The sequence below is a fragment of the Pollicipes pollicipes genome, unplaced genomic scaffold (assembly GCF_011947565.3).
Source record: "Pollicipes pollicipes isolate AB1234 unplaced genomic scaffold, Ppol_2.1 Scaffold_6478;HRSCAF=7683_pilon_pilon_pilon, whole genome shotgun sequence".
Classification (NCBI taxonomy): Eukaryota; Metazoa; Arthropoda; class Thecostraca; order Pollicipedomorpha; family Pollicipedidae; genus Pollicipes; species Pollicipes pollicipes.
The window spans coordinates 126,985-154,712 of record NW_023596882.1 but is presented as its reverse complement, the minus strand read 5'-3'; the positions used below and the strand labels follow the sequence as shown (position 1 = coordinate 154,712).

Sequence of the window (27,728 nt, the reverse complement as noted above, 5' to 3'; positions counted from 1 at the left end):
TCATGTGACGAAGTGAAGATACTTAGCCTCAGCGACCCGAAATAATACAACAGCGGCTAGCTCAGCTGTCTGCGGCCATGAAGGCTTCGGCACCGCCCCGTCCCTTGCCTTGAACCGCACCTCCCTCCCTCCCCACTGTGTGGCGAACACTCCTTCCCAAAGAACGCTGCAGCTAGCCACACGCTCTATCGTTGCAGACAGCAACTTCGTGCTGGGCAATGCCAAGGTGTCGTCGACGTTCCCGATCGTGTACTGTTCGGACGGCTTCTGCGAGCTGACGGGGCACGCTCGCGCCCAGATCATGCAGAAGGGGTGTGCGTGTCGCTTCCTGTACGGCCCGGACACGGCCGAGGAACACCGCCAGCAGATCGAGCTGTCGCTCGAGAGCAAGACTGAGCTGAAGCTCGAGGTCATGTTCTACAGGAAAAACGGTAGTCTGCCAGGCGGGCGCCAGTGGCCGCTGGTGACTGGGTATGGGTGCTTTGCATCAAATCTGTTCAGGCGGGAGAGTTCTAACGCAATTGATCAGGAAGTACCGTTGTGACCGGTACAGTGTTATCTTACGCCGGCTGCAAGAGCATAGCTATAGTTTTTTTTTTAGTCGAACCTGGGCGTTAATGTAGATGGGCGTTGGTGTAGTCATCGTGCTTGGCACTTATTGCTTGGATTTTTTGTTCAGAATTCAATGCATCATTTCTAATTATAATAATAAACCGGCTTACCTGAAAAGTGCCGTAATATATGGCTAGCATGCTGAACGTGCATGCTATTTACGTAGTTCATTTTCTCACTTCTCAGTAGGGAGCGACGCGGCCCTTTTTGGCTTCCTAATGACCGTGTCAAGTTCCTTTGCCGCTTCTAGGCAGGGGAGGCGCTTCTGGTCACCAATTCATGGACGATTCCGTAGATAAGAAAACAAAATGGCCGGCCCACTCGCATGGCGGCCCTGTGTTCGCTGATGTACGCCTGCATCCACCGCGACGCGGTGTTTTAGGCTCGCCCTTCTGGTGCCTGCTGGACATCGTGCCGATCAAGAACGAGAAGCGGGAGGTGGTGCTCTTCCTGGCGTCCGCACAAGGACATCACGCCGACCAAGGTGGCGCAGATGTCCTCCTTGCCGTATGAGGAACCCGAGGAGGAGCGGTTGTGCGGCGACGGAGAGCACGGTACGTCACGGGTGACTCTGACGAGAGCACGGTGCGTCACGGGTAACTCCGACGAGAGCACGGTGCGTCACGGGTAACTCCGACGAGAGCACGGTGCGTCACGGGTGACTCTGACGGGAGCACGGTACGTCACGGGTGACTCTGACGGGAGCACGGTGCGTCACGGGTGACTCTGACGGGAGCACGGTACGTCACGGGTGACTCTGACGGGAGCACGGCACGTCACGGGTAACTCGGGCGCGGGTACGGTGCGTCAGCGAAACTTTGACGAAGCACAGTGCTTCACGGGTAACTTGGAAGGGGAGAAGGGTGCGCCACGCACTGCGCCTTCCGACAGACACGGCGACGTGTGTCAACCTGCTCGAATTGGTCTGCTCCTGGATGTACTGACTAATTATCTTCTGGTTTTAAAGAACAGAGAACGTCCAACGTAAAATGGTTCGGGGTCATTTACTTGAATGATTTTTAGTTATGGCATGGAACGAGGCGCGATCTCGCGGATCCCATAATTTTCTTGATCATAGCGCGGCTGAGGGCTCCAGTCCCTCCCCGTGGACACGCCTCGGGGAGCGGCCCTAAGGCCAATCATCGCCTCAACGGAGATCAATGCTGCTGGCCACGATCAATGAGTGTCTGCGCGTTGTTGGCACATTTACTGATTGTGCGTTGTCATATGTAAATAAGAATCGTGGCAAAAACAAACCGCATACCTTTTCCATTTTCAGGCATATGCGGGAATATTAATGCAAAACTTCTCACATTCTGCCCGCAGTTGATATCTGTTGTTACGTTACCACCTTTGCCTTTAGGTGTCATTTTTCCTCCAGTCCCGTGCAGTTAGAAAACGAAGCACGGTCCCTTGAGCAGCGGCTTGATCTGCTCTTGTCCCGAGGACGATTGGGGAGGGGGGGGGGGGGGCAGCGCGTGATCCGGGTCCGCCCTGAGTACGGTTCGACCTCTCAGATCCGAACGGTAACGAGCTGGACGTGGAGGCTCCGCCGATCAACTACCAGCGGCGTCGGTCCCGCGCCGTGCTCTACCAGCTGTCCGGACACTACACGCAGGAAAGGAAGTCCAAGATCAAGCTCAATAACGTAAGACCGCCGCACGCTACGTCGGCCGCCTGGGGGTAGTTCAGTTCAGTGGCAGCACTCGCGGGTGGTGATGATTGTGGGTCGGGCCATGGGAGTCGCCGAAGGTTGGAGTTTCATGGTCTGCTCATTTGGACCAGTTGGTGTCTGTGAGGATGATGTGGTCACGCGAGTTGGTGTCTGTGGGGATGATGTGGTCACGCGAGTTGGTGTCTGTGGGGATGATGTGGTCACGCGAGTTGGTGTCTGTGGGGATGATGTGGTCACGCGAGTTGGTGTCTGTGGGGATGATGTGGTCACGTGAGTTGGTGTCTGTGGGGATGATGTGGTCACGCGAGTTGGTGTCTGTGGGGATGATGTGGTCACGCGAGTTGGTGTCTGTGGGGATGATGTGGTCACGCGAGTTGGTGTCTGTGGGGATGATGTGGTCACGCGAGTTGGTGTCTGTGGGGATGATGTGGTCACGCGAGTTGGTGTCTGTGGGGATGATGTGGTCACGCGAGTTGGTGTCTGTGGGGATGATGTGGTCACGCGAGTTGGTGTCTGTGGGGATGATGTGGTCACGTGAGTTGGTGTCTGTGGGGATGAAGTGGTCACGCGAGCCGCTGCGGTCGATGTTACAGTCACTGCTGCAGCCGGGGTCTACAGCACCCTTGCCCGAGTACAAAACTTGCGGTCGATGTTACAGTCACTGCTGCAGCCGGTGTTTACAGCACCCTTGCCCGAGCACAAAACTCGCGGTCGATGTTACAGTCACTGCTGCAGCTGGGGTCTACAGCGCCCTTGCCCGAGTACAAAGCTTGCGGTCGATGTTACAATCACTGCTGCAGCTGGGGTCTACAGCGCCCTTGCCCGAGTACAAAGCTTGCGGTCGATGTTACAGTCACTGCTGCAGCCAGGATCCACAGCACCCCTGCCCGATTACAAAACTTGCGGTCGATGTTACAGTCACTGCTGCAGCTGGGGTCTACAGCACCCTTGCCCGAGCACAAAACTTGCGTTCGATGTTAAAGTCACTGCTGCAGCCGGGGTCTACAGCACCCTTGCCCGAGTACAAAACTTGCGGTCGTTGTTACAGTCACTGCTGCAGCCGGGGTCTACAGCACCCTTGCCCGAGTACAAAACTGTGTCAGCCCAAACGATCGAAGTTCGTCCTCTCTCATTATGGTGAGTGCTTCAGGCAACTTGCGGTAAGTGGTTCCGTCAACTTCTGCTCCGCTGCCGTAACCGGGGCTGATAAGATTCTCATTTTTTAAGCCTCTTAATATACTGACTGAAGCTTTTAAACCAATGGTTTTTAATTGACGACGGGTGATGCCTGAAATCCAGCCCATTTGAGACTGTGAGTAAACGCATGAGATGCAGCAAAATTTGTGAAACGGGCTGGTCGTTCTCTGGTGGGGCCAAATTCGTATTTATTTGCTGTATTGTCCGAGGACATCAACCCGAAATTCACACTTACCACAAATTTATCAGCTGTACTGCGGCTTGACTACATGAAGTATCTGTACAAGTCTGAGTTAATTCAGCTTCACAACAGCACGGCAAGGAGTGCGACAGACACCATGTTGGTATGACAAGAGCGGACAATGGCGAGCGGCTGTGCCCGACTTCACCCGGTACTAACATTGTCCCCGCGAGCACTATAACACTGTTTGGGAAATCCGTACAAGATATGCCAGGGACTGGGCCAGGAAGACTTTTGTCATTCGAGAGAGCCGAATGCACCTGCCGTGATTTGGCCGCGGAACAAGCCTGGGCGTTACGCGACGTGGCTTGGCAGAACAAACTAGGATTTAATCTTAGGATATGCAGATATTTTCCCGCTTTAGGAGACATGGTGAATTGAATGAACGATGGAGATCAGCATGCTGAAAAGTATTATCTTTGTTTGGTCCGTATATTGAAGTCATTCTTGCAACATTTGATGCCGCCGCTCTTAAAAACTGTTGCGAATTGTGCGCCAAGGCATTCGTTAAGATTTTCGCCAAGGGTCAAGTTTCCCGACATTTTTGAAACGTGGTTGCGAGCGCACGGGCTGAGGTCGGTTTTCTACTTGAAAAAATGATCGTCGCTTTGCTGACCCTGCTAATCGCGCCCTGCACCCTAACCTAACTTCCACTACCAAACCACACCTAACTAACAACCACCTAACTTCTGTCCAAATTGGGAAACCTCGGTGTTCATAGCTTCCATGTAGTCTTCTTGCACTCCTTTCCGACGTATGGAGGAAATGCCCTGTGGATATTACCATGGCACGGGCTTGTTTGCCGTTTTGTCCTCTGGCTTTAACTTCGTGGAAGTGCTCTGGTTCTCCCCAGCTTCTCCTATGATATCTGCCGTCATTTCTGAATTTCTGACAGACTGCCGCTCTTGCAGGAATTTTTAAGTCCTGCTGGGACTGGCTGATCCTCGTCGCCACGTTCTACGTGGCCGTGGTTGTGCCGTACAACGCCAGCTTCGTCATGGATCGTGACAGGCCGTCGGTGGTCAGCGATGTCGTGGTGGAAGCGCTGTTCCTCATTGGTGAGTGTTTTGGCACTTGCACCAACACCAACAGACGCGCCTCACACATCTCATCGGCTCACTGCGGTGCGTCGATAGGGAAACGGAGAGTGAGAAAGCTAGCGCTTGACCCAAACTGCACATACGTGGTGCTAAATGCAGGTTTGTGGTGAGGTAAATGACATATTTAGCTACGTCTACGTTCTACTTTAGAGGGAGGGAAGAAAACACTTTGAAGTCAAAAGCAGGAAGTAAAAAAACTTCTGATGGCTGCTGTTTAATGTAACATGCAAAAGACCCGCTTCATTTGCTTGCATTTTGATTTATTTCACTTTTTCTTTGTTCGGAGCACCGTGACGTACTCATTTTCTTTTGATGCGGTGATGTAGGACTATGTTATGGCTGGGCTGCGGGTGGGTCACTCCTGATAGCTTGATCATTGGTGATAGAAATAAAGAAAATACATTTGGAAAAACTGCGGCAGAAAACACGTTTACTATCAGTGGCATCGATGTCTGTAGATAATGGGAAAGGGGAGGGACCTCTGACCTCTGTTTACTATGCCCGCGTTCAGCCATTATTGGTCCGCCAACAATGGTGCTAAATATCGTCTGTTGGGGCCAGTTGCCAGTCCGGCATGAGATGCAGTCTTGTTACATCAGTTTGAATATCGCATGGCTGGATATCCGAGCGCGGCGGCAGGACATTATGAACAGCGCGGCATGGACACGAGGTGCACCGGGCAGGGGAACCTTCTTCGACGTTGGTGGCCAGTGAGCATCACGTGCCTGCTGCCGGTGTCCGAGATAGGCGCCGCGGTGTAACATCGCAGCGGCGGGAGCTATGTACAACCAAACGGCACGGTACTGGGGTGTGTGGGTGTGGTCCGCGTGGGCAGCGGCCATCACCATTGACAGGGGTGTGCAACTTGCATACTTATCGTGCGTTGTGCTGCAGACAGACTCTGTAGTCGGCAGTCGTCGGCTTCCGAGAAAACTTGCTCCACCGATGTCTAACAGTTTCGGATCTGCTATCCAACTTGAACGTTCTTCAAGTTCCCGGCATTTGTTTTTTTGGGACATTGCTGCTGCCTTCGCGTTTGCAGAGGTCTGAGATTTGTGGATCAAACCGCCGGCTCAGAAACAGCATGGATGCCTCACTCCGCCTGGATCTGCAGTGGTCCTATACCTCTAGCCATAGTGTATCACAGTCCTTCACCAGCTGCTGAGCCCTGTGCTAGACTGCTATCGGAATAACTTCGTCAGCGCCGTCCTGGGCAGCCGAGGTCGCCCAGGTTCGTATTGCCGCCGCAGCTGTGCAATGCAGTCTAGTGTTCCCTGTCGTCGTGACATACGAATGCATGCATGCGTATGGTTAGCATACTGCTCGCTATACATCAAGAGTTCACAACGCTTGGCTACCGATCGGATGCCGCATGGGATCACCCTGGGATCACCTTCGACGTGAGGACACGATCACCGGTGCCAAAATACACACCTTACGTGTCAGACTCGCGGTAGCCGCAGGTCAGACTTGTGGCGGGTGTCTCTTCGCTGGCGTGGCTGGTGTACTACGTATGGTCAAGCCTTTCGGGTTAGGGGGCACAGCCGGTCGGAAAGCCAGGGAACGCCTCCACCTTTGTGCGAAACGTTGTCTGGGCGAGTGATGTGTGGCGAATGCGACGTCTTTTCCCAAAGCACGCAACTTTTGCACCTGTGTGCGGTTCTCGCATTAGGATCAAACGAATCGTTTTTTTCAAAGGGCAGAAAGATAGAGGAGGAGGAGGAGGAGGAGGAGAGAGAGAGAGAGAGAAAGAGAGAGAGAGAGAGAGGGAGAGAGAGAGGAGGAGAGAGGAGAGAGAGAGAGCGAGAGAGAGAAAAAGAATGTGTGAGAGAGAGAGGGAGAGAGAGAAAAATGAGAGCGAGAGAGGGAGAGACAGTGAGAGGGAGAGAGAGATATAGCAGGCATTCATAGTTGTGCCCTGTGCGGAAACGGAATCAGAACAAAACAAAACGTGATCGTGTGTTAAGTGTGAGGTTGAGTCGGCTCAACGTGCAATGCTGATCAGAACAGAGTCGGAATTAACCTCATGTGTTGCAAGTCTAAGTCGAATGCATTCTGCTGCAGCGGAATTAAGCTCAAACCTTGCCGTGGTAAATGGAGTCCCTGTTTTTTTGAGTGTGCAGAATTCTTTGTTTTCGCCAGTGGAGCCCCACTCTCGGATGCGAGTCCCTGTCGGCGGCCGTCCCATCACCAGTGCAAGCGTTTGGCGTTCGTCTGTGGGCCGGCAACGCTAGCTGCGGCTCGTGGAGCCCCAATCACCGGTGGGACTCCTCGGGCCCGGCGCCGGTGTCACGTTTCTCCCGCCGCAGCTGAACGCCGGCTGGCAGCGTTTTTCAGAGTGCCGTTCTGGCCGTTTTCGCAGCCGGTGCGGCGCGCCCGACCCGCGCGGGTCTGATCGATAGACGACGGGCTGGGCCGTGAAGGCTGCCGACACCTCGCGTAATCACACACGGCTTTGGGCGTGGCGCAGCGCCGCCCGACAACGGCCTGGCGCCGCGATGAGAGCGGTCTCCAGGCGATCCGTGTCGCTGCGGGCGGCGGGGACCCTGGACACACCGTGTCCCTCGACGGCCGCTCTGAATAACGAGGTGGGAGGGACGTGGAGCGGTGAGGGGACCTGCCGAGACAGAAGACGGCCGTGCGGTGGAAGCGGCGAAAGGATGCGTTCTGAATTACCGGGTGGAACTGGTGATAAAAAGAAACTTTGTTTGCCAATCGACCGGAAACAAAAGTCGAAAATTGGGACAACTATTATCAAAGCTCCCAAGCGATCCAGACCACCCAACTCTTCAAGCTGAACACTGCTCTCTTCTTGCCAAGTCTCGCTAGAGTGAGCTGATCTGAAGTGCGTGACGGTACATCAACTCTTGGGCCTGTGAGCGACTGAGTTTAGATATGCCTATAAATATACTTAACTTCATCAATCAAATTTCAGTGAGAATTCAGTACTGGTTTCATACTGGAGCGGCAACTGGAGGAGCGTAGCCATGATAACATGGTCGCTAGGTTGGAATTTTTCACTGATTTTTGCTCAGCCAGAACTTGCTGAGGCTTAAACAGTACAAAGGGTCAAATAACTAGAATGATTCGCGAAAGTTTTGTCGAGAACAAGGCGAGTCACTCAACAGATGCCGCTGCAGCGCGGCATTTGCTTGCGCTGTTTCTAACAACTTGCTTTTCAAATACATTAACAATTTTTAACTTATGCCAGCCAATTACAATTTATCCAACTTTACTTCCTTACAAAAATCATGTAAACCCCTGCAGAATATTTCTAGCCAAAAAGCAAGATAAGGGTTGGTGGCTAGAAAACAACGCTGAAACTTTGTTAAAAGTTTAAGAAAAGTTTTGCGCCGTAATCCTTCGTCCAAGCACCTGTCATTGCCCTTCTTTCTCGGAGGTACGCTTTTGCCTTCAATGTGTATGTGATAAGGCAACAGTGGCCTACTGTGCGTCATGATTGCTTTCCTCAAGCTGCATGCGACGCCGGTGTGTCATTAGAGGGAATTTGAAGATATCTTCCCCAAACCTTGGTAGCTCGACTCCACTCGATTCGATTCCACCCGATATTACATGTCACGAGTGCATTATAAGATGATGACAACAATCAGGCACCGCACTGTGGGCGCGGCCGCAGCCTCCCATGTTTCCAGGTCGCCCTCTGACGTTCCGTGGCCAACTTTCCCTAATCCAGCAGCGCCGCCAGCTCGTCCACAGCGAACTCCTACTGCAGACACTTCAGCAGCCGGTTATAACGTCAGTGACAGAGAGACAACACCTGATTGTATTTGTCATAGAAGGTGTCCGTTTGTGGGCGTAAATTGACCACATCTATGGAGTAAGTCAGGTGGTTGATTGTCTTGGTTGCTAGCTGGAGCAGGAATAATAATATCGTGCTTACAGATACTAGCAAAGCACATGTAGCTCTCATCAGCCCATCTGGTCGCGAGGGACAATTTAGCCGTTTTGAACTTGACCAGTGTTAGAAAACACCGTTATTCATTCCGAGCGGTACCTTGGAGCTCTGTTACTGCTGACCCGTGTGAGCAGTGCTGGGCGCCCCATGTACCATACGCGGCCCATACGGGCCCATACGCGTGTTCGTAGGCAGAGCTGGCTTTCGGCCCGAGCGAGCTCACCACATTAGTGTGTGATACGGGAGAAGTGAGACCTCCGGTCAGGTGCAGGTGCGGCACCCTGGGGTACCGGCGGGTCACCAGCGGGGCTACATGTCATCCCCATTAGCGCTCTGTACGGAGCAGCGCCGCGCCGCATTCTGAGTGCGGTATGAGCATGGCCCACCTCGTGCGCGGGTTGACACGTCAGGAGGCAGCCGTGGCGTCCCTCAGCGGCGGGCGCCGGGAGGCAGCGGTGGCGCCCCTCAGGAGAGGGCGTCAGGAGGCAGCGGCTGGCACCCTGGGGAGCGGGCACCAGGAGGCAAGCGGTGGCGTCCCTCAGGGGCTGGCGTCAGGAGGCAGCGGGTGGCGTCCCTTAGGGGCGGGGCGCCAGGAAGCAGCGATGGCGTCCCTGAGGAGCGGGCGCTAGGAGGCAGCTGTAGCGTCCCTCAGGGGCGGGCGCCAGGAGGCAGCGGTGGCGTCCCTGAGAAGCGGGCGCCAGGAGGCAGCTGTAGCGTCCCTCAGGAGCGGGCGCCAGGAGGCAGCGGTGCCGTCCCTTAGGGGCGGGCGCCAGGAGGCAGCTGTAGCGTCCCTCAGAAGCGGGCGCCAGGAGGCAGCGGTGGCGTCCCTGAGGAGCGGGCGCCAGGAGGCAGCTGTAGCGTCCCTCAGGAGCGGGCGCCAGGAGGCAGCGGTGCCGTTCCTTAGGGGCGGGCGCCAGGAGGCAGCTGTAGCGTCCCTTAGGGGCGGGCGCCAGGAGGCAGCTGTAGCGTCCCTTAGGGGCGGGCGCCAGGAGGCAGCGGTGCCGTGCCCTAGGGGCGTGCGCCAGGAGGCAGCGGTGGCGCTCTCCAGGAGCGGGTACTCCCTGCGGCCTGCCGAAGGCAGCAGTGCCGAGGTTCCCGTCCGGAGCCCTTGGAGCTCTGGTGCACCGGGTACGAGCTGCCACAGTGTGTGGGCCCGGCCGACCGGCCAGCTTAGGGTGTCAAAACTGTCCCAGCAAAAGGCGATCTGGGCAGTAAATTGTCCTCTCAAAAGCACCGAAAAATAACAACATGGTTGGAAAATTTGATCTAGGTATGAACGAACGAATTCAGGGTTGATAAACAGGAAAATGTGCTATGTTCCACCAAAGTCGTGAATTGCAATACACTGGGTCTGCTGCTCGGCTGCCGCTGCATTGCCAGCCGTCTGAAGCCCAAGGGTCATACTGTCACGCTGTGTCGCCTTCGAGCTACAGCTGACATTCCGGACTATGTGTGCTTCGTCATGTTCTGCGACCCTGGCATGCGCCCGGGTTAGATGATGCTAGCCTCAGTGTTAGATGAAGGCACTGCCCAAGCCGTGCCTGGCTCTGTTCCAGACATCGTCCTCAACTTCCGCACAACGTACGTGAACAAGAAAGGTGAGGTGGTCTCCAACCCGCGCTACATCGCCACCAACTACCTAAAGGGCTGGTTCATCGTGGATCTGCTGGCGGCGCTGCCGTTCGACCTGCTGTTCGCGGCGGACGTCTACAGCTCGGTGAGCCGCTGGCCAGCTGCCCGGTGACGAGATCACGGCCGCCACCGCTCGTGACGCCCGGTGCCGCGTCGGCAGCGGACGCCGGCGAGAGTGAAGGAGCGCGAGGGCCCTTTGGGGAGCATCATCAATCGTTCGCAGCAGACACGTAGCAGAGCGCTGTTTTCGAACATGAACATTGGGGTTCGCGATATCCGGTGTTGGAACCTCGATGGTAATGTACCGCTGAGGCCGCATGCTGCGGCGGCCCACGTCTCGGACAGACTATGCAGACTAGATGCACGCGCTATCCAGCTTCGTAGCTTGTTGTGGTGGACTCCCGTGTGTGTCGTATCTTGACAATGACGGAAGCGTTGTCAGCTAGCATACAATATTGGACGCCACATGAAGTCGAAAAATGGCACAAGTTTTGTCGGACAAGTTTTAAGTTGAGGTAATACTGGGTACTGCGTATGATGACAAACATTTTTTTTTGAAGTTGAAATGGAAAAACAAGCATTCCTATTTTGTAAAGCATGCATAAGTATCACTGCTCATGTACATAAGTACTTAAGTCGTCATGTTTCGATAACTATCAAACTATCCTTTCTTGCCGCCAAAACCTCTTGAGTTCTGAAGCGGTAAAATCTGCAGATGACTGACCAAAATCTGCATCTTGACGTGGCGCTTAGAGCTAGTTAAAATTGTTAGCATTCCTGCAAAATGTATGGAACACTCCTGAAACGTTTTCAGCTTTTCACATGGGAATTGATCAGGGAAAACGCCTGGCACTGGGCTGATTGGTTTGCCCTGTTTCGCCTGCACATTTCCTGTGCGCAGCGTTGGGAACGCCCAGGGGTCCTGTTAACCTTAACGGGATGGAAATATCATAGTGCAGGGAAATAAGACTGGTGGAAGACCGGCTGACGTAGATCCGATGGAAATAAGACTGGTGGGAGACCGGCTGACGTAGATCCGATGGAAATAAGACTGGTGGAAGACCGGCTGACGTAGATCCGATGGGAATGAGACTGGCGGAAGACGGGCTGGCGTAGATCCGATGGAAATAAGACTGGCGGAAGACCGGCTGACGTAGATCCGATGGAAATAAGACTGGTGGAAGACCAGCTGACGTAGATCCGATGGAAATAATACTAGTGGAAGACCAGCTGACGTAGATCCGACGGAAATAATACTAGTGGAAAACCAGCTGACGTAGATCCGATGAAAGCGATACTAGTGGAAGACCAGCTGACGTAGATCCGATGGAAATAATACTAGTGGGAGACCAGCTGACGTAGATCCGATGGAAGTAATACTAGTGGAAGACAGGCTGACGTAGATCCAATGGAAGTAATACTAGTGGAAGACCAGCTGACGTAGATCCGATGGAAGTAGTACTAGTGGAAGACCAGCTGACGTAGATCCGATGGAAGTAATACTAGTGGAAGACCGGATGACGTAGATCCGACGGAAATAATACTAGTGGAAGACCGGATGACGTAGATTCGATGGGGTGTGCAAGCTTTCACTATTTGGTTGAATGCGGAGTTTACTCACCACGTTCGCGGTATACCTGCTATTAGCTGACAACAACCGGTATGATCATGTGTCCAGGGGGTTTGGGCCTGCCGTACATTGTCACGAGCACATCAAAATTATTTGTACTGCAAAACAGAAGCATAAATAAAATGTTATCCTTTTGTTTTGTTCAATACCGAAGCTCTCATCTATTTTTTCGGCCCTATGCGACCATCCGTAGGGTAAATAATGACCTGTAGAAATTAGGACTGGTTTGCTGGTCTCAATAGGATAAAAAATATTGATTACATAAATTCCGTGAATCACGCACAGGGGTGCGCTTAATTTGTTCGCACCAGCCAAAATGACGGCGGTGTATAGTGTTAGCGAAGCCACGCGTGCATACATTGCCGCCGTGAAGGCGTCAATCCTAGGAAAAAGCATGTAACTATCACCTGTAGGCCTTACTTTAAATGGATTCGTTTTATCAAGTTGGAAGCGCCAGAACCATCCGGATATTTGAAAGTCATGCGCACCGCAGTTCCGGGGAAATCTGTTTTGGTGCGTTATCGCATTATGGCTCATGCTTAGACCGACGCGGTGCAGTGTTTTTGTTAACAATAAATGGAGGCAAAAATTGCAATTCGAACAATAAGTGGATGTCAGGTATTTTGTCTTCGCCTCCGCAGCACAAGATGTCTTTGACTTGCCCAATTTTGGACGAAAAGCGAATGTCCTAGTTTTGTGAGCAGCTGATGCGGCACACAAGGCCGTGTTGCTTCCATGACCATCTTCCTCTTTTTCAGCTCCGACGGGTTCTTAACTTGAAAGACGAGGTACTTAATGCATGGTCTGCCGATTTCAAGTGAACTTCGAACCAACTAACATAGGATACCAGACGGTCATGTTCAAAAAAGTACGCCGAATTGCGTCGTTTCAGGTCTTTAGAAAGGCCATATTCGCAAAATTATGTCTAATTGTATCTTTTGCATTCTTCACGGTGGCTATCATCCCAATAACGTTCCAATATCCAAAATTTGACTCCCGTGGTATTCCTTTGAGCAGTACCAATGGATAATATTTGAATTGAAGGCGACATATGGAAACTCAGTCGTTTGAACATCCCGATCCTGCGGTGTGACATTTCCCTGCTGGGTTTGGGTTTTGCTAAGATCACTGTCACTGGCCTAAATTGTACAACTTGATTTATTGTTTGAAAGAAAATTATCTGACAAGTCACAATCATGTTCCAGATCATGCAGTACCATTTTCAAAACACGGTCACCTGTTTAGTGTGATATTTAGAGACTATTTGAAATCCTCACCCGGTGAGCCAATATCAGGCCGCAGTGAAGCATACCTATTTTTTTAAGATTTATCGATTGACATACAGTAATGATGCTCTTAAGAAGTTCGGTTTCAGGATGGGTTGCAAAATAAGTTTGTGCCTCAAGAGAACTTTGCTTCTGATATATGTGACCTGCCTCGATGAGAGAGGTATTCTTTAGACGCGTGCCTCGAGATCGAATGAACCAAGTGGCACACGCCAATGCGGGTCAGTGTAGACATTTGTGCCTTCACATACGCAACCATGCATAACGCGCGCTTAGTTTCAGCCTGGGCCCTGGGCTCTAGACATTGCACCATGGAAGAGCAAAATGGTGCAATGGCTTCAGTATTTACACGCACAAATATCAGGACTTTTCTTGAGCAAGTTAAAGGAGAAAGGTAGCCTAACATAAACTAAACATTCGAAAGGCATTGAACAGAAACCATTTTCCAAGTGTTCCGGAAGCATCAAGAGAGAATATGTTTCCAAACATGTCCTTTATTTTGCACTAAAATGTGATAAATGGCCGTCTTGTATCTTCCGGAATGTTCTTTTGCGGCATGATGCCTTATTGCATAACTTGCTGAGACTTGGTCATTGCCGTATTTCTGCCCAGATTTTGGTTTCAAACAGCACTTGGCTTAGATGAGTGCCCACTCGCATGACATCGACATCCAATGATGATGTAGTTACTTCCATCTGCATACCAAGAAAGGCACGTTTGCGCCGGGTATGATAACCCGCTCGCACCCCATTCCTCGACACTGAACGTCATCTACCTCGCCCGCCTGGAAGTCCTTGACTGTCTTGGTGCATGGACCCGCCTGTCGCCGGTCGGCACCCGTCTGCTACAGTGAGACACGTGTGGTGTGCTCCTCGTGTGACGCGCGCCCCGTGCACCTCGACCCCGGCGGCCTGGACGAGGTCGAACCGGCGCCGCTCCACAGACACTCAGCGGCCACTCTCTTCCACCTTTGACGTGCGTCCGTGCACCTGGCCTCGGGCGGCCTGGACGAGGTCGGACCGGCGCCGCTCCACAGACACTCAGCGGCCACTCTCTTCTACCTTTGGCCCGCCAGCAGGGTGACGGTGGGCACTCCTCGACGACCTTTGACCCGCTGACAGGGTGACGCTGACCTCGGCCCTGGACTCGCCCGCCTGGCATGTGTCTGTGTGTCGTTCACGTGCTTCTGACAGCTTTCTGCCTTCAGCGACTTCTCCCCTGAAGCTGGCGTGGCAGCTGAAATCAAACATCGATCGAACAGTTTTTATCAGTCACTTAAGGTTTTAAAGTTGCAAATAATGCGCTGCGACTTGTGGTTGCCTCCGTTTCGGCTTTTAATTTATGTAACGTTCTTGTATTTCATCGCAGCATCTTCCGACATACGAGCCTTTTTTCATTCTGTGGCTGTGGCTTTATTTTGTGACATTTGTGGCGCATGTGGCTTGCCCTGGCTGTTTACGTCCGCTGATGTTAGCAGTGTTCCCGTCCAATGTTTTCCAACATTTATGGCACGCTGTGCAGTAATGCACGGACCGAGGTTCAGCCACGGGCAGAGTTATCACTAGTGATCAAGTCTAGTGTCATGGTCAGATTTCTTCAGAATGACTGTCGACGTGATTAAGTTTTTTTTACTCAGCAGTACACCATCAGTTCACCACGCTCACAAATCAGGGTAGATAGTTCACACACGGACAACGTAGAAGGCACTTGAATTCAAATTCCGAACTATCAGCGGTGCTGGTAGCAGGAGGTCCGTGCTTGCAGGTGCGTTTGTGACTTTCGAGCGGGGAGTTACGCTTCCAACATGGCTGTACTAGTGCTCTGTATTGCTGTTGGCGTCACCGCGTGTTCTCCAGAATTCGAAAATATTTTAGCTATTATGCTATCATCCGCTACGTCATGCTGTCATTGGCAAAAGCAGCCAATGCTACGCAATGCTTCAGGAAAGGTCTTCACGAATGTAAACCGCCCTGTAAGTGTCATGCAAATGCAACAACACGATGCTTATGAAATAATCCACGCGTCACCAAAAGTGACATGAATCTTCCTCACTTAACCCCGGAAATAAGCCCTTTCAGCGAGCTTTGGCTTCACCAGGTCAATCACTCCAGGTAAACTCGATGTCCGTGGAACAGCACTCGTGCGACGCGCGGTGTTGACGGAAGCCCTAGCTTCGAACAAGCATGCGGCTGTAGCGGGAGTCAGCCGGCCTGGGTCAGAGCCGCCGCTGCTGACCGCCGACTCCACACGCCGCCGAATAGAGCTGCAGCGTTCGCAGACAGATGTGCTCAAATCGCGCCGACGCCCTGACAGTTAGGCACGGACGGTTCGGCAGGGAAGTCCCGATTGCATGCAGTGCTATTTTCAGCGTAGCTCCGAGTGCTGAAAGCGAAGAGCTTCAGAATTTTCGTTTGCATATCGCTGAGTATTGTAGCGTGTATAGCATTCGAAGGGCCCACCACATTATAACAGCGTTACTTTATATGCGCTCCGGTATTCAGTTATGTGCCTTACTCTCGTCTCGATATGTAACTGTCATTTTTGCAGCTCGCGCAGTACTTTGTACTACTGTTAACTTGAAATGTCACCTCGTGGTATATTGCTGCATATTCCATCAAAATAGTTGTAGGTAAAATGCATTGTCGGACCTGACCACCTGAATAGCGTTAACGAATATAAGTGCATAATTTGGTTCACTATGTGATCTGTCTGTAAAATATCTTTCCGAGGACTCAGTTCAATGATTATTTGAATTTCATTTTTACAAAGACGTTTGTTGCGCCGATTTACTGTGCACAGTTCTCATGAGATTTACTGTGCACAGTTCTCATGAGATTTACTGTGCACAGTTCTCATGAGATTTGCTGTGCACAGTTCTCATGAGATTTTCGTAAGGTATCAAAAACGTCTTACCGGCAGTGGCTCGCTGATAGCGTGTCATGGTTCCCCAAGGAGTCGAACGCTGTCTCTAAATGCTTGGAGGCTGCTCCTGGCACAAAAGCTTCTCGTATTGGATGCTACTGGGATAACCCACTGGGATTCCATCCACTCGTTCCGATGTTTACTTTGGGATCGAACCATCGGACGAGCAGAGCCCCGGCTTCTTCCAAAGCCAATAGCACCAGATCTCACTTGCCGGAAAGCGCGCTGTCTCAGCCACTAGCTCTGTAGGGATCCTTTAGTTACCATCGATGCAGAAACGTTGTCACAGTTGGCATCTGAGATTTTGATAGCGCGGGTGCGTGTAATCGACAGCTCTTATCACACCCGGGAGTGAATGTTGCACTGCACGTTTGCATATCGCGAGAAACACTCGGAACGATTTCGTGCGAGTTTCTGCGAAGCTAAATAGAATAGAAACGGTTATTTCAACTGAAGCCAACGAGAGACATCCCAGCAGCAGTCTAGAGAAAGTTTTCCTGTAATCCTGCACTTGTCACTTACCACGTTCGCTTATGGAGCACACCAGGAAGATAGCGTGAGGCATCCTAGCACTGTGCATATATAACGCTCCTTCAGGCTGCATGCGTAGGTAGTTCCAGAAAATGTGTCACTCAGTTATTCATGAGGCGCAGACTGAGCCCGCTAATGGAATCTTCTTGTGGATGGCGTAGTTAACACAAGATAGAATGCGCCTTTGTCTCCCCCCCCCCCTCTCCTTCCCCTTCCCCTCTCCATCCCTCTACCCCGCACCTCCCCACGCCCCTCTGCCCCGCACCGGTCCCGGGCTCTGAACCTGTGCTTCGGTCGGCCGCAGGAGACTCCGATCCACCTGCTGAAGCTGACGCGCTTGCTACGGCTGGTGCGACTCCTGCAGAAGATCGACCGCTACACCCAGTACAGCAGCATGATACTGACACTGCTACTCGTGCTGTTCTCGCTGGCTGCTCATTGGCTGGCCTGCGTGTGGTACGTGCTGGCCGACCGGGAGCGCCAGCAGCACTCCGCCGACTGGGACATTGGTGAGTGCCCTCGGACCAGGACACCGGTGAGAACTCTCAGACCGGGACATTGGTGAGTGCCCTCGGACCAGGACACCGGTGAGAACTCTCAGACCGGGACATTGGTGAGTGCCCTCGGACCAGGACACCGGTGAGAACTCTCAGACCGGGACATTGGTGAGTGCCCTCGGACCAGGACACCGGTGAGAACTCTCAGACCGGGACATTGGTGAGTGCCCTCGGACTAGGACACCGGGACGTCGGTGAGTGCCCTCGGACCAGGACACCGGTGAGAACTCTCAGACCGGGACATTGGTGAGCGCCCTCGGACCAGGACACCGGTGAGAGCTCTCAGACCGGGACGTCGGTTAACACCCTCGGACCAGGACACCGGTGAGAACTCTCAAACCGGGACATCGGTGAGCGCCCTCGGACCAGGACACCGGTGAGAACTCTCAGACCGGGACGTCGGCGAACACCCTCGGACCAGGACACCGGTGAGAACTCTCAGACCGGGACGTCGGTGAACACCCTCGGACCAGGACACCGGTGAGAACTCTCACACCGGGACGTCGGCGAGTGCCCTCGGACAGGGAAATTGGTGAGTGTCTGCAGACTGAAGCGTCAATGAGAGCCTCTAGACTGGAATCTCAGTGAGTGTTTCCATATTCGACAAAGTTGGTCTGGACTTGACTGAACCTCGATCTATTGTCCTTTGCAGAATAACAGTGTAGTGACAACTGAACTGATTCGACAGTTATTCGAGATATACATATGTTTAATGTATTTTCCACTCAGTGTCACATTATTATTTTTTATCATCATGGTGCGCGTGTGTATGTGTGTGTATGTGTGTTATAGCTATGATAGCAACTATTGACTGCTAGGCTCTACAAGCCTGCCAACATTGGTTAGAATTACGTTGTATGACTATGTAAACTTATATAGCTACTTTTTAAGATACATTCTGAAGCATTAAAGGTAATGTTAAAAACCTTTCCATAGTTTTTAGTTAGCATTTGAATTATATCCGCATGATGTCAACCGTTTGTGTATATACTGTGCTTTGTATGATCGTCTAATTGTTTGATATATACTGTCCGTGGTGCGTAATCTCTACTGCAGGACACTCGGTGGAAGGGTGTTTTGCAGCTGAACGCTGCAGTGTTCATCATGATCCCGTATACGTATCTTGCGTGACTGCATATAGGTATAATGCTCCGCTCCGGTGATCTGGCGAATAACAAGTGATTACGTATGCCAGGTGGTGCTTGGTTGTGTGACATGTCAACGAACTCCTTGCTGCGTGCTTGGAATGGTGCATGGGTTGTTGTTTTCGCAACTTCCAAACAAGATGAGCCTTGTTGGAGACTTTTCTGTCTGGTAACGTTATAAGCAGTCGCCAGGTGCTCGCCGTATCTCATGGATTGGAGGCTTGGTGGAGGTCATTTCCTGGCGATGCGACGGTCGCCGAGGTGACTGCGGCGCTGAACATGTCCAGTCCGTTTACCTGGCGATGTGACGGTCACCTAGGTGACTATGGCCCTGAGCATGTCGAGTCCGTTTACCTGGCGATGTGACGGTCACCTAGGTGATTACGGCGCTGAACATGTCCAGTCCGTTTACCTGGCGATGTGACGGTCACCTAAGTGACTACAGCGATGAGCATGCCGAGTCCGTTTACCTGGCGATGTGACGGTCACCTAGGTGACTACGGCCCTGAACATGTCCAGTCCGTTTACCTGGCGATGTGACGGTCACCTAGGTGACTACGGCGCTGAACTTGTCCAGTCCGTTTACCTGGCGATGTGACGGTCACCTAGGTGACTATGGCCCTGAGCATGTCGGGTCCGTTTACCTGGCGATGCGACGGTCACCTAGGTGATTACGGCGCTGAACATGTCCAGTCCGTTTACCTGGCGATGTGACGGTCACCTAAGTGACTACAGCGATGAGCATGCCGGGTCCGTTTACCTGGCGATGTGACGGTCACCTAGGTGACTACAGCGATGAGCATGCCGAGTCCGTTTACCTGGCGATGTGACGGTCACCTAGGTGACTACGGCGCTGAACATGTTCAGTCCGTTTACCTGGCGATGTGACGGTCACCTAGGTGACTTCAGCGCTGAACATGTCCAGTCCGTTTACCGGCCGTAGTAGCCCGTCTGTGTGCCGAAGTGCGCGGGCGTTGAACAGTATACACCTGATGGATGAGTGCGATGACAAATTTTTGGTGGGGATATACAGCTGTTGCTTATAGTGGTTATCTGGTGGGCGTCATCGCTCAGCGAGTTACGAAACCGCCTGGCTACTGTAGTCGTCGTTAGGAAAGAAAGGATCGGTTCGCGGCTGATGACATCGAATCGTTTGCTTATATCATTCGGGGTGAGAGTTCAGAGCCGTCTGTTTACTGCTGGGAAACCGTTTTTCGAACAAGAGGAGCTGCGAACGGTTTAGCCACGTGGAACGGTGCGGTATGGAAGTCGTACGAAAATGGAGTGTGACAGGTTGGGAAGATATGGTCTAAAATCATTCGCGCTAAGGCGACACGAATTTGGGCATTATACTGAATAAGGAAATGCAAGACAACCACAACACAGTGGACTTAATTTGTGAGCGCGACAGCGGGCGCCAGTTATGTGCGTGTTTACGATGTCTGACGACCAGGGTCGACATTTTTGTGTCAAAACCTGCTGGAAAGCGTGGCACTAATTAGTATTTTGACGTTCTGGAAGCGACAGAACTTAAAAGGATGTCATTAGCTATTCCCGGCGCGGCGCGGGGCGGCATCCTGTGCGGTAATGACTGTCGTCCTCCCATCGGTCGGAAGTCGCTCCAGGCGACGTCTGGCGATGGGCCCAATCGACACGATCTGCCACATTATGTACCACTGGCAGCCATTTTGGCATAAACGGCGCCGTGAGACTTTGTCAATCTTTATCCTCAGATCGCCAGAAACCGGGCTCTCGAGTACATGATTTTCGTATCTGCAAATTTCAGGGCAACCTTTAATCTTTATCCGCGCGTTTGTGAAACATCTTTATTTGCATGTTTCTTGCACCGCTTGCTTCTGATAACATGCAGATTTAACTGGATTTTGTTGAGTGTGCCAAATCAAATCAAAATAGTTCATGAAATAACTAGACGCCCCCAAGACATTGCCTGTCTCCTCAGATTACCTAGGGGAGGGGGAGGAGGACGCCCACGTCATCATTATCAGCATCATTATCACAACACCGCACGGGCGGAGAGGAGAGGCGGCCATGTTGAGCCCCATGTGCGGCTCAACATGGCCGCCGGTTGGGGCCAGCCGTGTCTGCCCGGCTGTTGTCTCGGCTTAGGCCCTGGAGAGGAGCGCCCCATGTGCGGCTCAGCATGGCCGCCGCCAGCCACGTCTGCCCGGCTGTTGTCTCGGCTTAGGCCCCGGCTTGCAGCGCCGTGTAGTGTGACCTGACCTGCTGGCCTACTGTGAGAGCCCCGGATCCCGAACGCCGCGCTGATGCCAGCCCTGAGGCTCTCATACCGAGCGGCGACAGTCAACACCGAGGCTAGACAGGCCGGTGCCATCGCGCCCCAACAATCAAATTTGTTCTGGCACTAAGTAGATTGGATTAGGCGGCACTCATGCGAACGTCCACCTTTGATGAAGATACAAAATCTTACGGTCGGCAGGGGTCTCTGTTATCAGTCTGAAGCACCTCCGTTATAAGTATTAAAAACTTGCTACAGGTATAAATTTGGCACTTGGAAACAAGTTCGAAAGGCTTTGGAACGTGCGGCCGACTTGCATGGCGAGGAGACCCTAAGACCTAATTCACAGTATGCGCCTAAGGTCTGTTGTTACGCAAGACTCGCACGCTCGGCCTAATGCCACTTCTTCCAAAGTTCAGACCAATAAGCACTCTTCAAAGTAATTGTGTTTTCAGAACGGCATGAAGGTGCAACGTCTGGTCAGTTCCTAGGAGTGTCATGGCTTTGAAGGGAGCCCGTAAGCATCTGAAGCGCAGGGCTGTGAGTGCGCCGCTGTTCTGGGCTGGCCCGGACACGGGGGGTCGGCGAGAGGTCAGGCTAGGCGGCCGCCGCTGCTTGGTCAAAGGTCAGTAGGTGTTGATCAGTGGTGGCCAGATTTCGCAGCGGATAAATATAGAACACGGGACAAATTGACGTTACCTCTTCCATCAGGACGTTAGGGTATAGGCTGTGTTTGTATTGACCACGACTTTAATAGGCTCCTCGATGTCTCACATTGCGAAATCGCAAAACTGTCACCCAAGCATCTGTCTTGTTTTCGGTGCATCGAATTCATTATTTTATATACATTCCATTCATTTGCACCGAATCGTGGAAATTATTAACGGTCTTAGCTGCGATAGAACCGCTGCTAATGCCGAGGGAATTTCTAGTGTAAAGTGTGACGCGTTCCTCGTCGAACGTCGGGCGTGGGAGCCGAGCGTCGATTTACCTGACGCGCGTCAGCGTCTGCGCTTCTCAAATGCAAACGGCGAGGAGGTGTGGACGCCGCAGCTTCGCGAAGGCAGTGTGCTTGCCTCAGTGGCGAGTTGGCGACTGGCTGTGGAAGTTCCCTGATGCCACCTATAGGCTGACGCTATCTGACGCCGGCCGCGGCTCTGCATGTGCCTGTCCCAGCTGTGACCAGGAGTTTCCAATAGCAGCCGCGTGCTGCTGGAGCGTGACGGCTATTCTCGGCCAGGGAAAACTAGTGTTGGAAAGGGCTCCCAGCCGGGTAAATGTTTGATCTCCTAGTGGCAGTTGGCAGGATCGCAAAATGAGCTTGGTTGTTGTTCGCTGCGAGCTGCATCACGAGATGTACCCTGCTGCGTGACGTGAGGTGTCAGGGATGTGGTCACACAACCAGGAGTCGGGCGTCCGTCTGGACGGCGCTGCGTGACGTGAGGAGTCAGGGACGTGGTCACACAACCAGGAGTCGGGCGTCTGACTTCCTCATGGTTCGCCGGCTACAAAACCAATGTTGCTGTCGTGCGGCTTATAACCGAAAAAAGTAAATAGCCAAGAAGCCAAAGGACAATACGGCAGATGTAAAAAGTTGAAATGGTAAAACGTGCTAAGGAACAGGAGTGAATTGGTTCAATTCGAATGTGAATAGGTCAAGGTGACAAAAAGGCAAACGGTAATAAGTCAAAAAGATACCAGTGAAACGCAAAAAGTCAAGCAGGCGAAACGTTAAAAATGTTAAAAGGCAAAAAGGCAAAAAGGCAAAAAGGGTATAAGTTAAATAGAAAACAGTCAAAAGCGATGAATGTCACATGCATATATGTAAAAGGGGATCTGGTCATAAAGCCAATATCACAGGGATTAAAGCCAAAACGACAGAGGTAAATGCAATAAGCCAAATGATCAACAAGTAAAAAGGGCTAAAGGGCAGATGAATATAGGTAGGAAACCAAAAGTCCAGAGGAAAGGGACAAGCCAAAGGAATTCAATCCCAGAGGACACAGCAGCTAGAGTGGATGGAAACAACTAAACAAAGCGTCAAAATGTTTCAAAATCGACTACTTCGACTACTCCTGAACCAATGTGGCGTAATCCACGCCTACCGCCCTACCATATCACGTGACTTGTTTATCTTCTTTACTTACACCCTGGGACTTTTGTACATATCAGCAGTGGCTTCGCTACGGAGCAGTTAAAACAAAAGGGACCTTTTTTGTTGATGGAGTTGGCGGCGGCCCAGTAGGGGGGGGGGGGGAGGGAAGGGCGGTTTTGCCCCTGCCTACAGGCAAGGAGCAATAATGTATATATATATATATATATATATATATATATATGTATATTTCGCCTCCACTTGTGGTGGCCCTTTTTGCCCAAACGAAAGTTTTGTGGTTACACATATGTTATAAACAATTCAAATCTAGGATGCCCATGGCTTCGCTGGAAAGCCATTACTTGGGCAGTTGAGGAGGCTCTTTTCTGCATGACAAGGCCCTTTGTCTGGATCAGTAAGCCCCCGTTTTAAGTCAGTGAGTCCTGCTTCGAATCAGGAGGCCTTATCTCGTGTGAGGGAGGGTGCTGGCTCGCGAGGTCACCTTAGTGGATCAGAAGGCTGCTTTTCCGTGTAAGGAAACGGCCTCCGAAAATCAGGAGGTCCTTGTTAAGAATCAGGAGGTCCCTTTATCACGTAACATCCTGTTCCAGAAGGCTCCTGTTAAGGATCAGAAGGCTCTGGTTGGGATAAAGAAGCCCTTCACTGGATTGGATGGCCCCTACTTCACATCTGGGGTTGTGGTCACTCCACTTCCGTTAAGACATGTAGCCGTGATAGATCATCTTTGAGCCGCGCTCACTTGCGCAGGCTTTACCCATTTCTCAAATTCCCTGAGTAAATGAAATGACCGCGTGGCGTATACTCGAACTGGGAGCACTCAGGCTTGTGTCCCGAAATAGTGGCTATTGGACTGACCTACGCCGTATTTTTTGTGATAAATTAGTTTAAGTTTGTCATGTAGGCAAGGAGCAGCCATGCTGTGCTTTTCGTTTCATGTTTATCTACTTTTGCGTGATGTTCGGCGGACGCACTAGAGCCAGGGTCTGAGCCAGCCTAGGCTCATTCCTCTTCCAGAGACGAGGCCGGGGATGAGCATACACGTGGAGCATCCGGGTCGCTACTTGGAAAGAAACGTCGCCCCTAAATTGTCTATTTACAGTCAATGAAACACCACGTAACTGATTTCAAAGAACCTTCGTTCTTGGTGATCCAAATTATGAGCTGTTTTACAGCAGATAGCTCACCGGACGGTATTTATTTTTAAAAATCACGACTCAACCTATGTACCAAAAGTCTGCATTGGAATGTAAGCCTTAAGAACGTGCGTAGATATACTTGGTCTAAGATGGTTCATATTGGTGCTCGCACCGCCCTCCGTGGCCTCCAGGAATGGGGTCTCATTTGCCTCCCCAGACCGCCAAATCACTGAAAGAAAGGTAAGCTTCAGTTTCTTCAAACTGGGGAAACTCGCCAGATACAGTTTGGAGGAGTATGAATAGGTTGCTATGGGGCTTATTTGCCCTCCTTTCGTCCAAACTCAAAATGCCCTTCGAAAGGTCACACCCAGGAGCCGCCACCTCCTCCCATCTGTGAGCAGACTCCGTTTACTTAGAAGGTCCCTGAAAGGTTCTTTGTCGGTTTTTCAGTCAGTGTCCGAAATGTCGGGAATAGGCGCCATTTGACTAGGTGTATGCTGGGGAAAACCGCTGTCAACAATGGCTAACGTCCAGTGTTCGTTTTGTATTTGAACTGTTCCATTCTGGGAGTAAGATCCGTGAAAGAAAATTCATTAGAAAATACGACCCTCTTAGCGACTATCACGTATGTAATTATTGTAGGGAGGTCATCATAATTCCTTTTTAGTGCTTGCCATGCCTTGCATTACACAAGCACTGTACTGTCCTAACACGCGCACGGGTGGCCGGCTATATACCCTTCGCTCAGGTGTGGGTCAGTTTGACCCCCTGAGATCTGAGAAACTAAGAGAGCTAGAGACACTAAATTCATAGGGTGTGTAGGTCTGTACGTGAACTAACTTGGGTAAGAAGGTCATGGTGATTAAAATCATGCAAGACTGCTTTGAGTTTTGCATTTGAATAAGCCACAAGGATTACGCTAGACACCATGTTCCTAAAACAAAATGTTGACATGGGTTGTTTTAGGTCAGTAACCTGCATAGAAGCAATTAGCAATTAGCAAGCAATTAAGCAATCCATAGAAGATATATAATGTGGCTCCTGTTATTAATGTATTCAAAGTGAGCACCAGAAGCTGCCCCATACAGCAAGCCCTAAAGAAATAAAACGAGTTGGTTTGACCTTGGTCTGACTTTCACACCCAACCCTAGGTTAATGGAATTTGTTCACTAATTGTTGCATTGCCTGAGAAAGTATCTCAGAAATATGTGGCTTCGTCTAACATTCCGTTGTGGTGTCAGATTGAACGCTTCCCTAGAAATCGTCTTCGCTGAATCCATGGCCTGACTGTGACCTGTTGTAGGTCAGCGACCTGATAGGGCACATCTGAAATGTTGATTTCAAACGATGCGCTATTCAACTGTCTACAGATTTGCAAAACTTGGCTCAGCTACGCCGTGCCGTTCGGAAACCGTTCCGGATAGCCTTCGGGCGGTCAAATTGACCCCTGCCTGAGAGTGCGTTGATATAAAATACAGTAACAAATGATAGGCAGTCTTTTTATGACCATGACGTTCTGAGCCGGAAGGCGCCTAAAACAGAGAGTTAAAAGGCATCATGTGACGGACAATATTTACGCGTCAATGCAGCTAACACCGCATGGAAGCCCTTCCACTCCAAACCCTGCACCTCTCTGCATTCCGCACATTCACGAGGCTGTCTATTGGTTGCGCTCCACTGACTAAACGGTGTTTGGACTTTATCCTCCCCCTTAGCCCCTACCCTCCGGGACGAGCAATTGATCAGGGGTCCTTGCGGTATTGTGAAACATTGGAAGCGCACGGCTTTGTCCAGAGAATGAATGTGCTGATTGGCACGCTGGGGTGCTTTTGTGTATTTGACTTGATTTCTTTTGATTTTTGCGTTTTGGCCTCGTTCCATTCGACTCCTGTCGTTTTGACTTACATTTTTCACTTTGTTGCTGTTGAATACTTTATCCATTTAAGTTTCATCACTTTTTGAATCGTATTCCGTTTGACTTACTGCCATCTGAGAGTGTCCCGTGGTTTGTCGCCTTTCGACGAGCTGCCGAGGAACCCGTGTGGGGCTCTGGCTCGGACAACGTCCTGACGGAGTTAAGCCAAAGTGGAATAATCAAACATATTGCTTGCCATCAAAACCAACGATGGCTATCATGACGGTGTTTCAGCTTGCTTGCGCTGCTAGATATTGTCATTGACTGAAGCTTCAGAACCAGCCAAATCCAACTCGCTCAGCTATGTCTGATCCCTTTCACACTCCTTAAACCTGTCTCTATCCCACATCTACCTAACCCCTCTCCCAAATTCCAAAAGAACTCTGATGTAGTAGCCGAGGCAATCTCAATTTAGTGATACAAGAACTTCAAGTGTAGCAGGCGTGATCCAATGTGTTCGTGATCCAATCCCTATGCAAGGCGTCATGCCACTCCAATTCGCTTTGATTTGATTCTTAGTTCAAATCAAACCAGTCCTAAAACGTTGGTCCTCAAACCTTCTGAAAAAGGTCAGTCCAGCCATGTGTTTATGTATAAGACATTGAGGTATTCAATCTGTGAAATGAATTCGTGATTCCGCTATAATATTCCCTGCGGTCAGAGGCTTGCCACAAATCGTAATGTCATTTATAACATGCAATGCGATGGCAACCCGAATATTACTGAAAACTTCAGACAATAATGGACCGGAATACCACTGGAAACGTCAGGCAGTGACGGACCAGAATATTACTGGAAATTTCAGGCAATGACGAAGCGGAATATCGCTGGAAACTTTAGGCAATAATGGACGAGAGTAGGCCGACTGGTCATCGTTTTAGGTCCAAGCTTCCACTTAGTGGGATTTGTATTTCTATAAACGTCTATTGGGTTAACTACAACGCCGAACGTGGTAACCGCTTCCGTCCCAGAGCCGTGCCGGGCCGGGTTGTGTCGTGCCGAACGTGGTGACCGCTTCCGTCCCAGAGCCACGCTGTGCCGTGCCGTGCCGTGCCGTTCCAAAGTCGTGCCGTGTCGCGTCGTGCCGTGCTATGCCGTGCCGTGCCGTGCCGTGCCGTGCCGTGCCGTGCCGTGCCGTGCCGTGCCGTGCTTTACAGCCCGAGCGACCTCTCTCGCCATATTTTTATCTCGATGCCCAGTCGCGCATCAGTGTGCTGTGAAACTCCATGAACGTTGACCAGGCTGGGGTCGGCCAGCGCCGGTTTTTTCCGCAGGTCGTGCCGGCCTGCGGCAGCCACGCGCCACGGCAGACGGCGAAAGGCCGGAGCTGTGTAACAGCCCGGCTGTTCCATTTATGTTCCCGAAAATTGTCCTTGGCAGGCACGGGCTGCCTTCGACATCCCTTTCTGACCCGTACTGGCGAGTCTAAAGAGTAACAAACATCTGGAGGCTCTGCGTCCATAATGGAAGTGTAGCGCAAACAAAGTCGCCATTTTATCACCCCCTCCAGCACGGCGGCGCGGCGCCAATGCTGTCTGACGGCAGCACGTCAGCGACGGAGGGCCGGCACTCCCTCCTCTGCAGTGACCTGGCGCCAGCGCCTCGCTGCCGCGAGAGTTCAGAGCCACCCAGGCCAGATTGTCGCATGCAGCCGTGCAGGGCCAACTGAAGCGGACAAGTTTTCCCATTAGGGGCCGGGTGGCGGGCGGCCGGCTCGCGCCACCGACTATTAGTTCGCCTGTGCACGGCAGTGACGTCACGCGAGCGTCTCCGCACCGACGAGATGCCCCGCCGTCTCTGGCTGACGGCGGAGACGCCGGAGCCTGCAGCTGTCCCCAGTCTGAAGATACTGCGGCTGACGGC

At 51.7% G+C, this 27,728-nt stretch overlaps 1 protein-coding gene across 1 annotated transcript in view; it reads left to right on the top strand.

Moving 5' to 3' along the window:
* The first annotated feature begins 216 nt into the window (after positions 1-216).
* Positions 217-27,728, top strand: part of LOC119106951 (potassium voltage-gated channel subfamily H member 8-like) — a 51,238-nt gene continuing 23,726 nt past the window's right edge. Inside the window, 9 exon segments of the mRNA XM_037230295.1 lie at positions 217-431; positions 995-1,071; positions 1,073-1,166; positions 2,130-2,260; positions 3,361-3,424; positions 4,637-4,783; positions 10,298-10,458; positions 12,762-12,791; positions 17,047-17,251. Of these exon segments, the coding sequence (XP_037086190.1) occupies positions 302-431; positions 995-1,071; positions 1,073-1,166; positions 2,130-2,260; positions 3,361-3,424; positions 4,637-4,783; positions 10,298-10,458; positions 12,762-12,791; positions 17,047-17,251 (1,039 nt within the window). The 5' untranslated portion in view covers positions 217-301.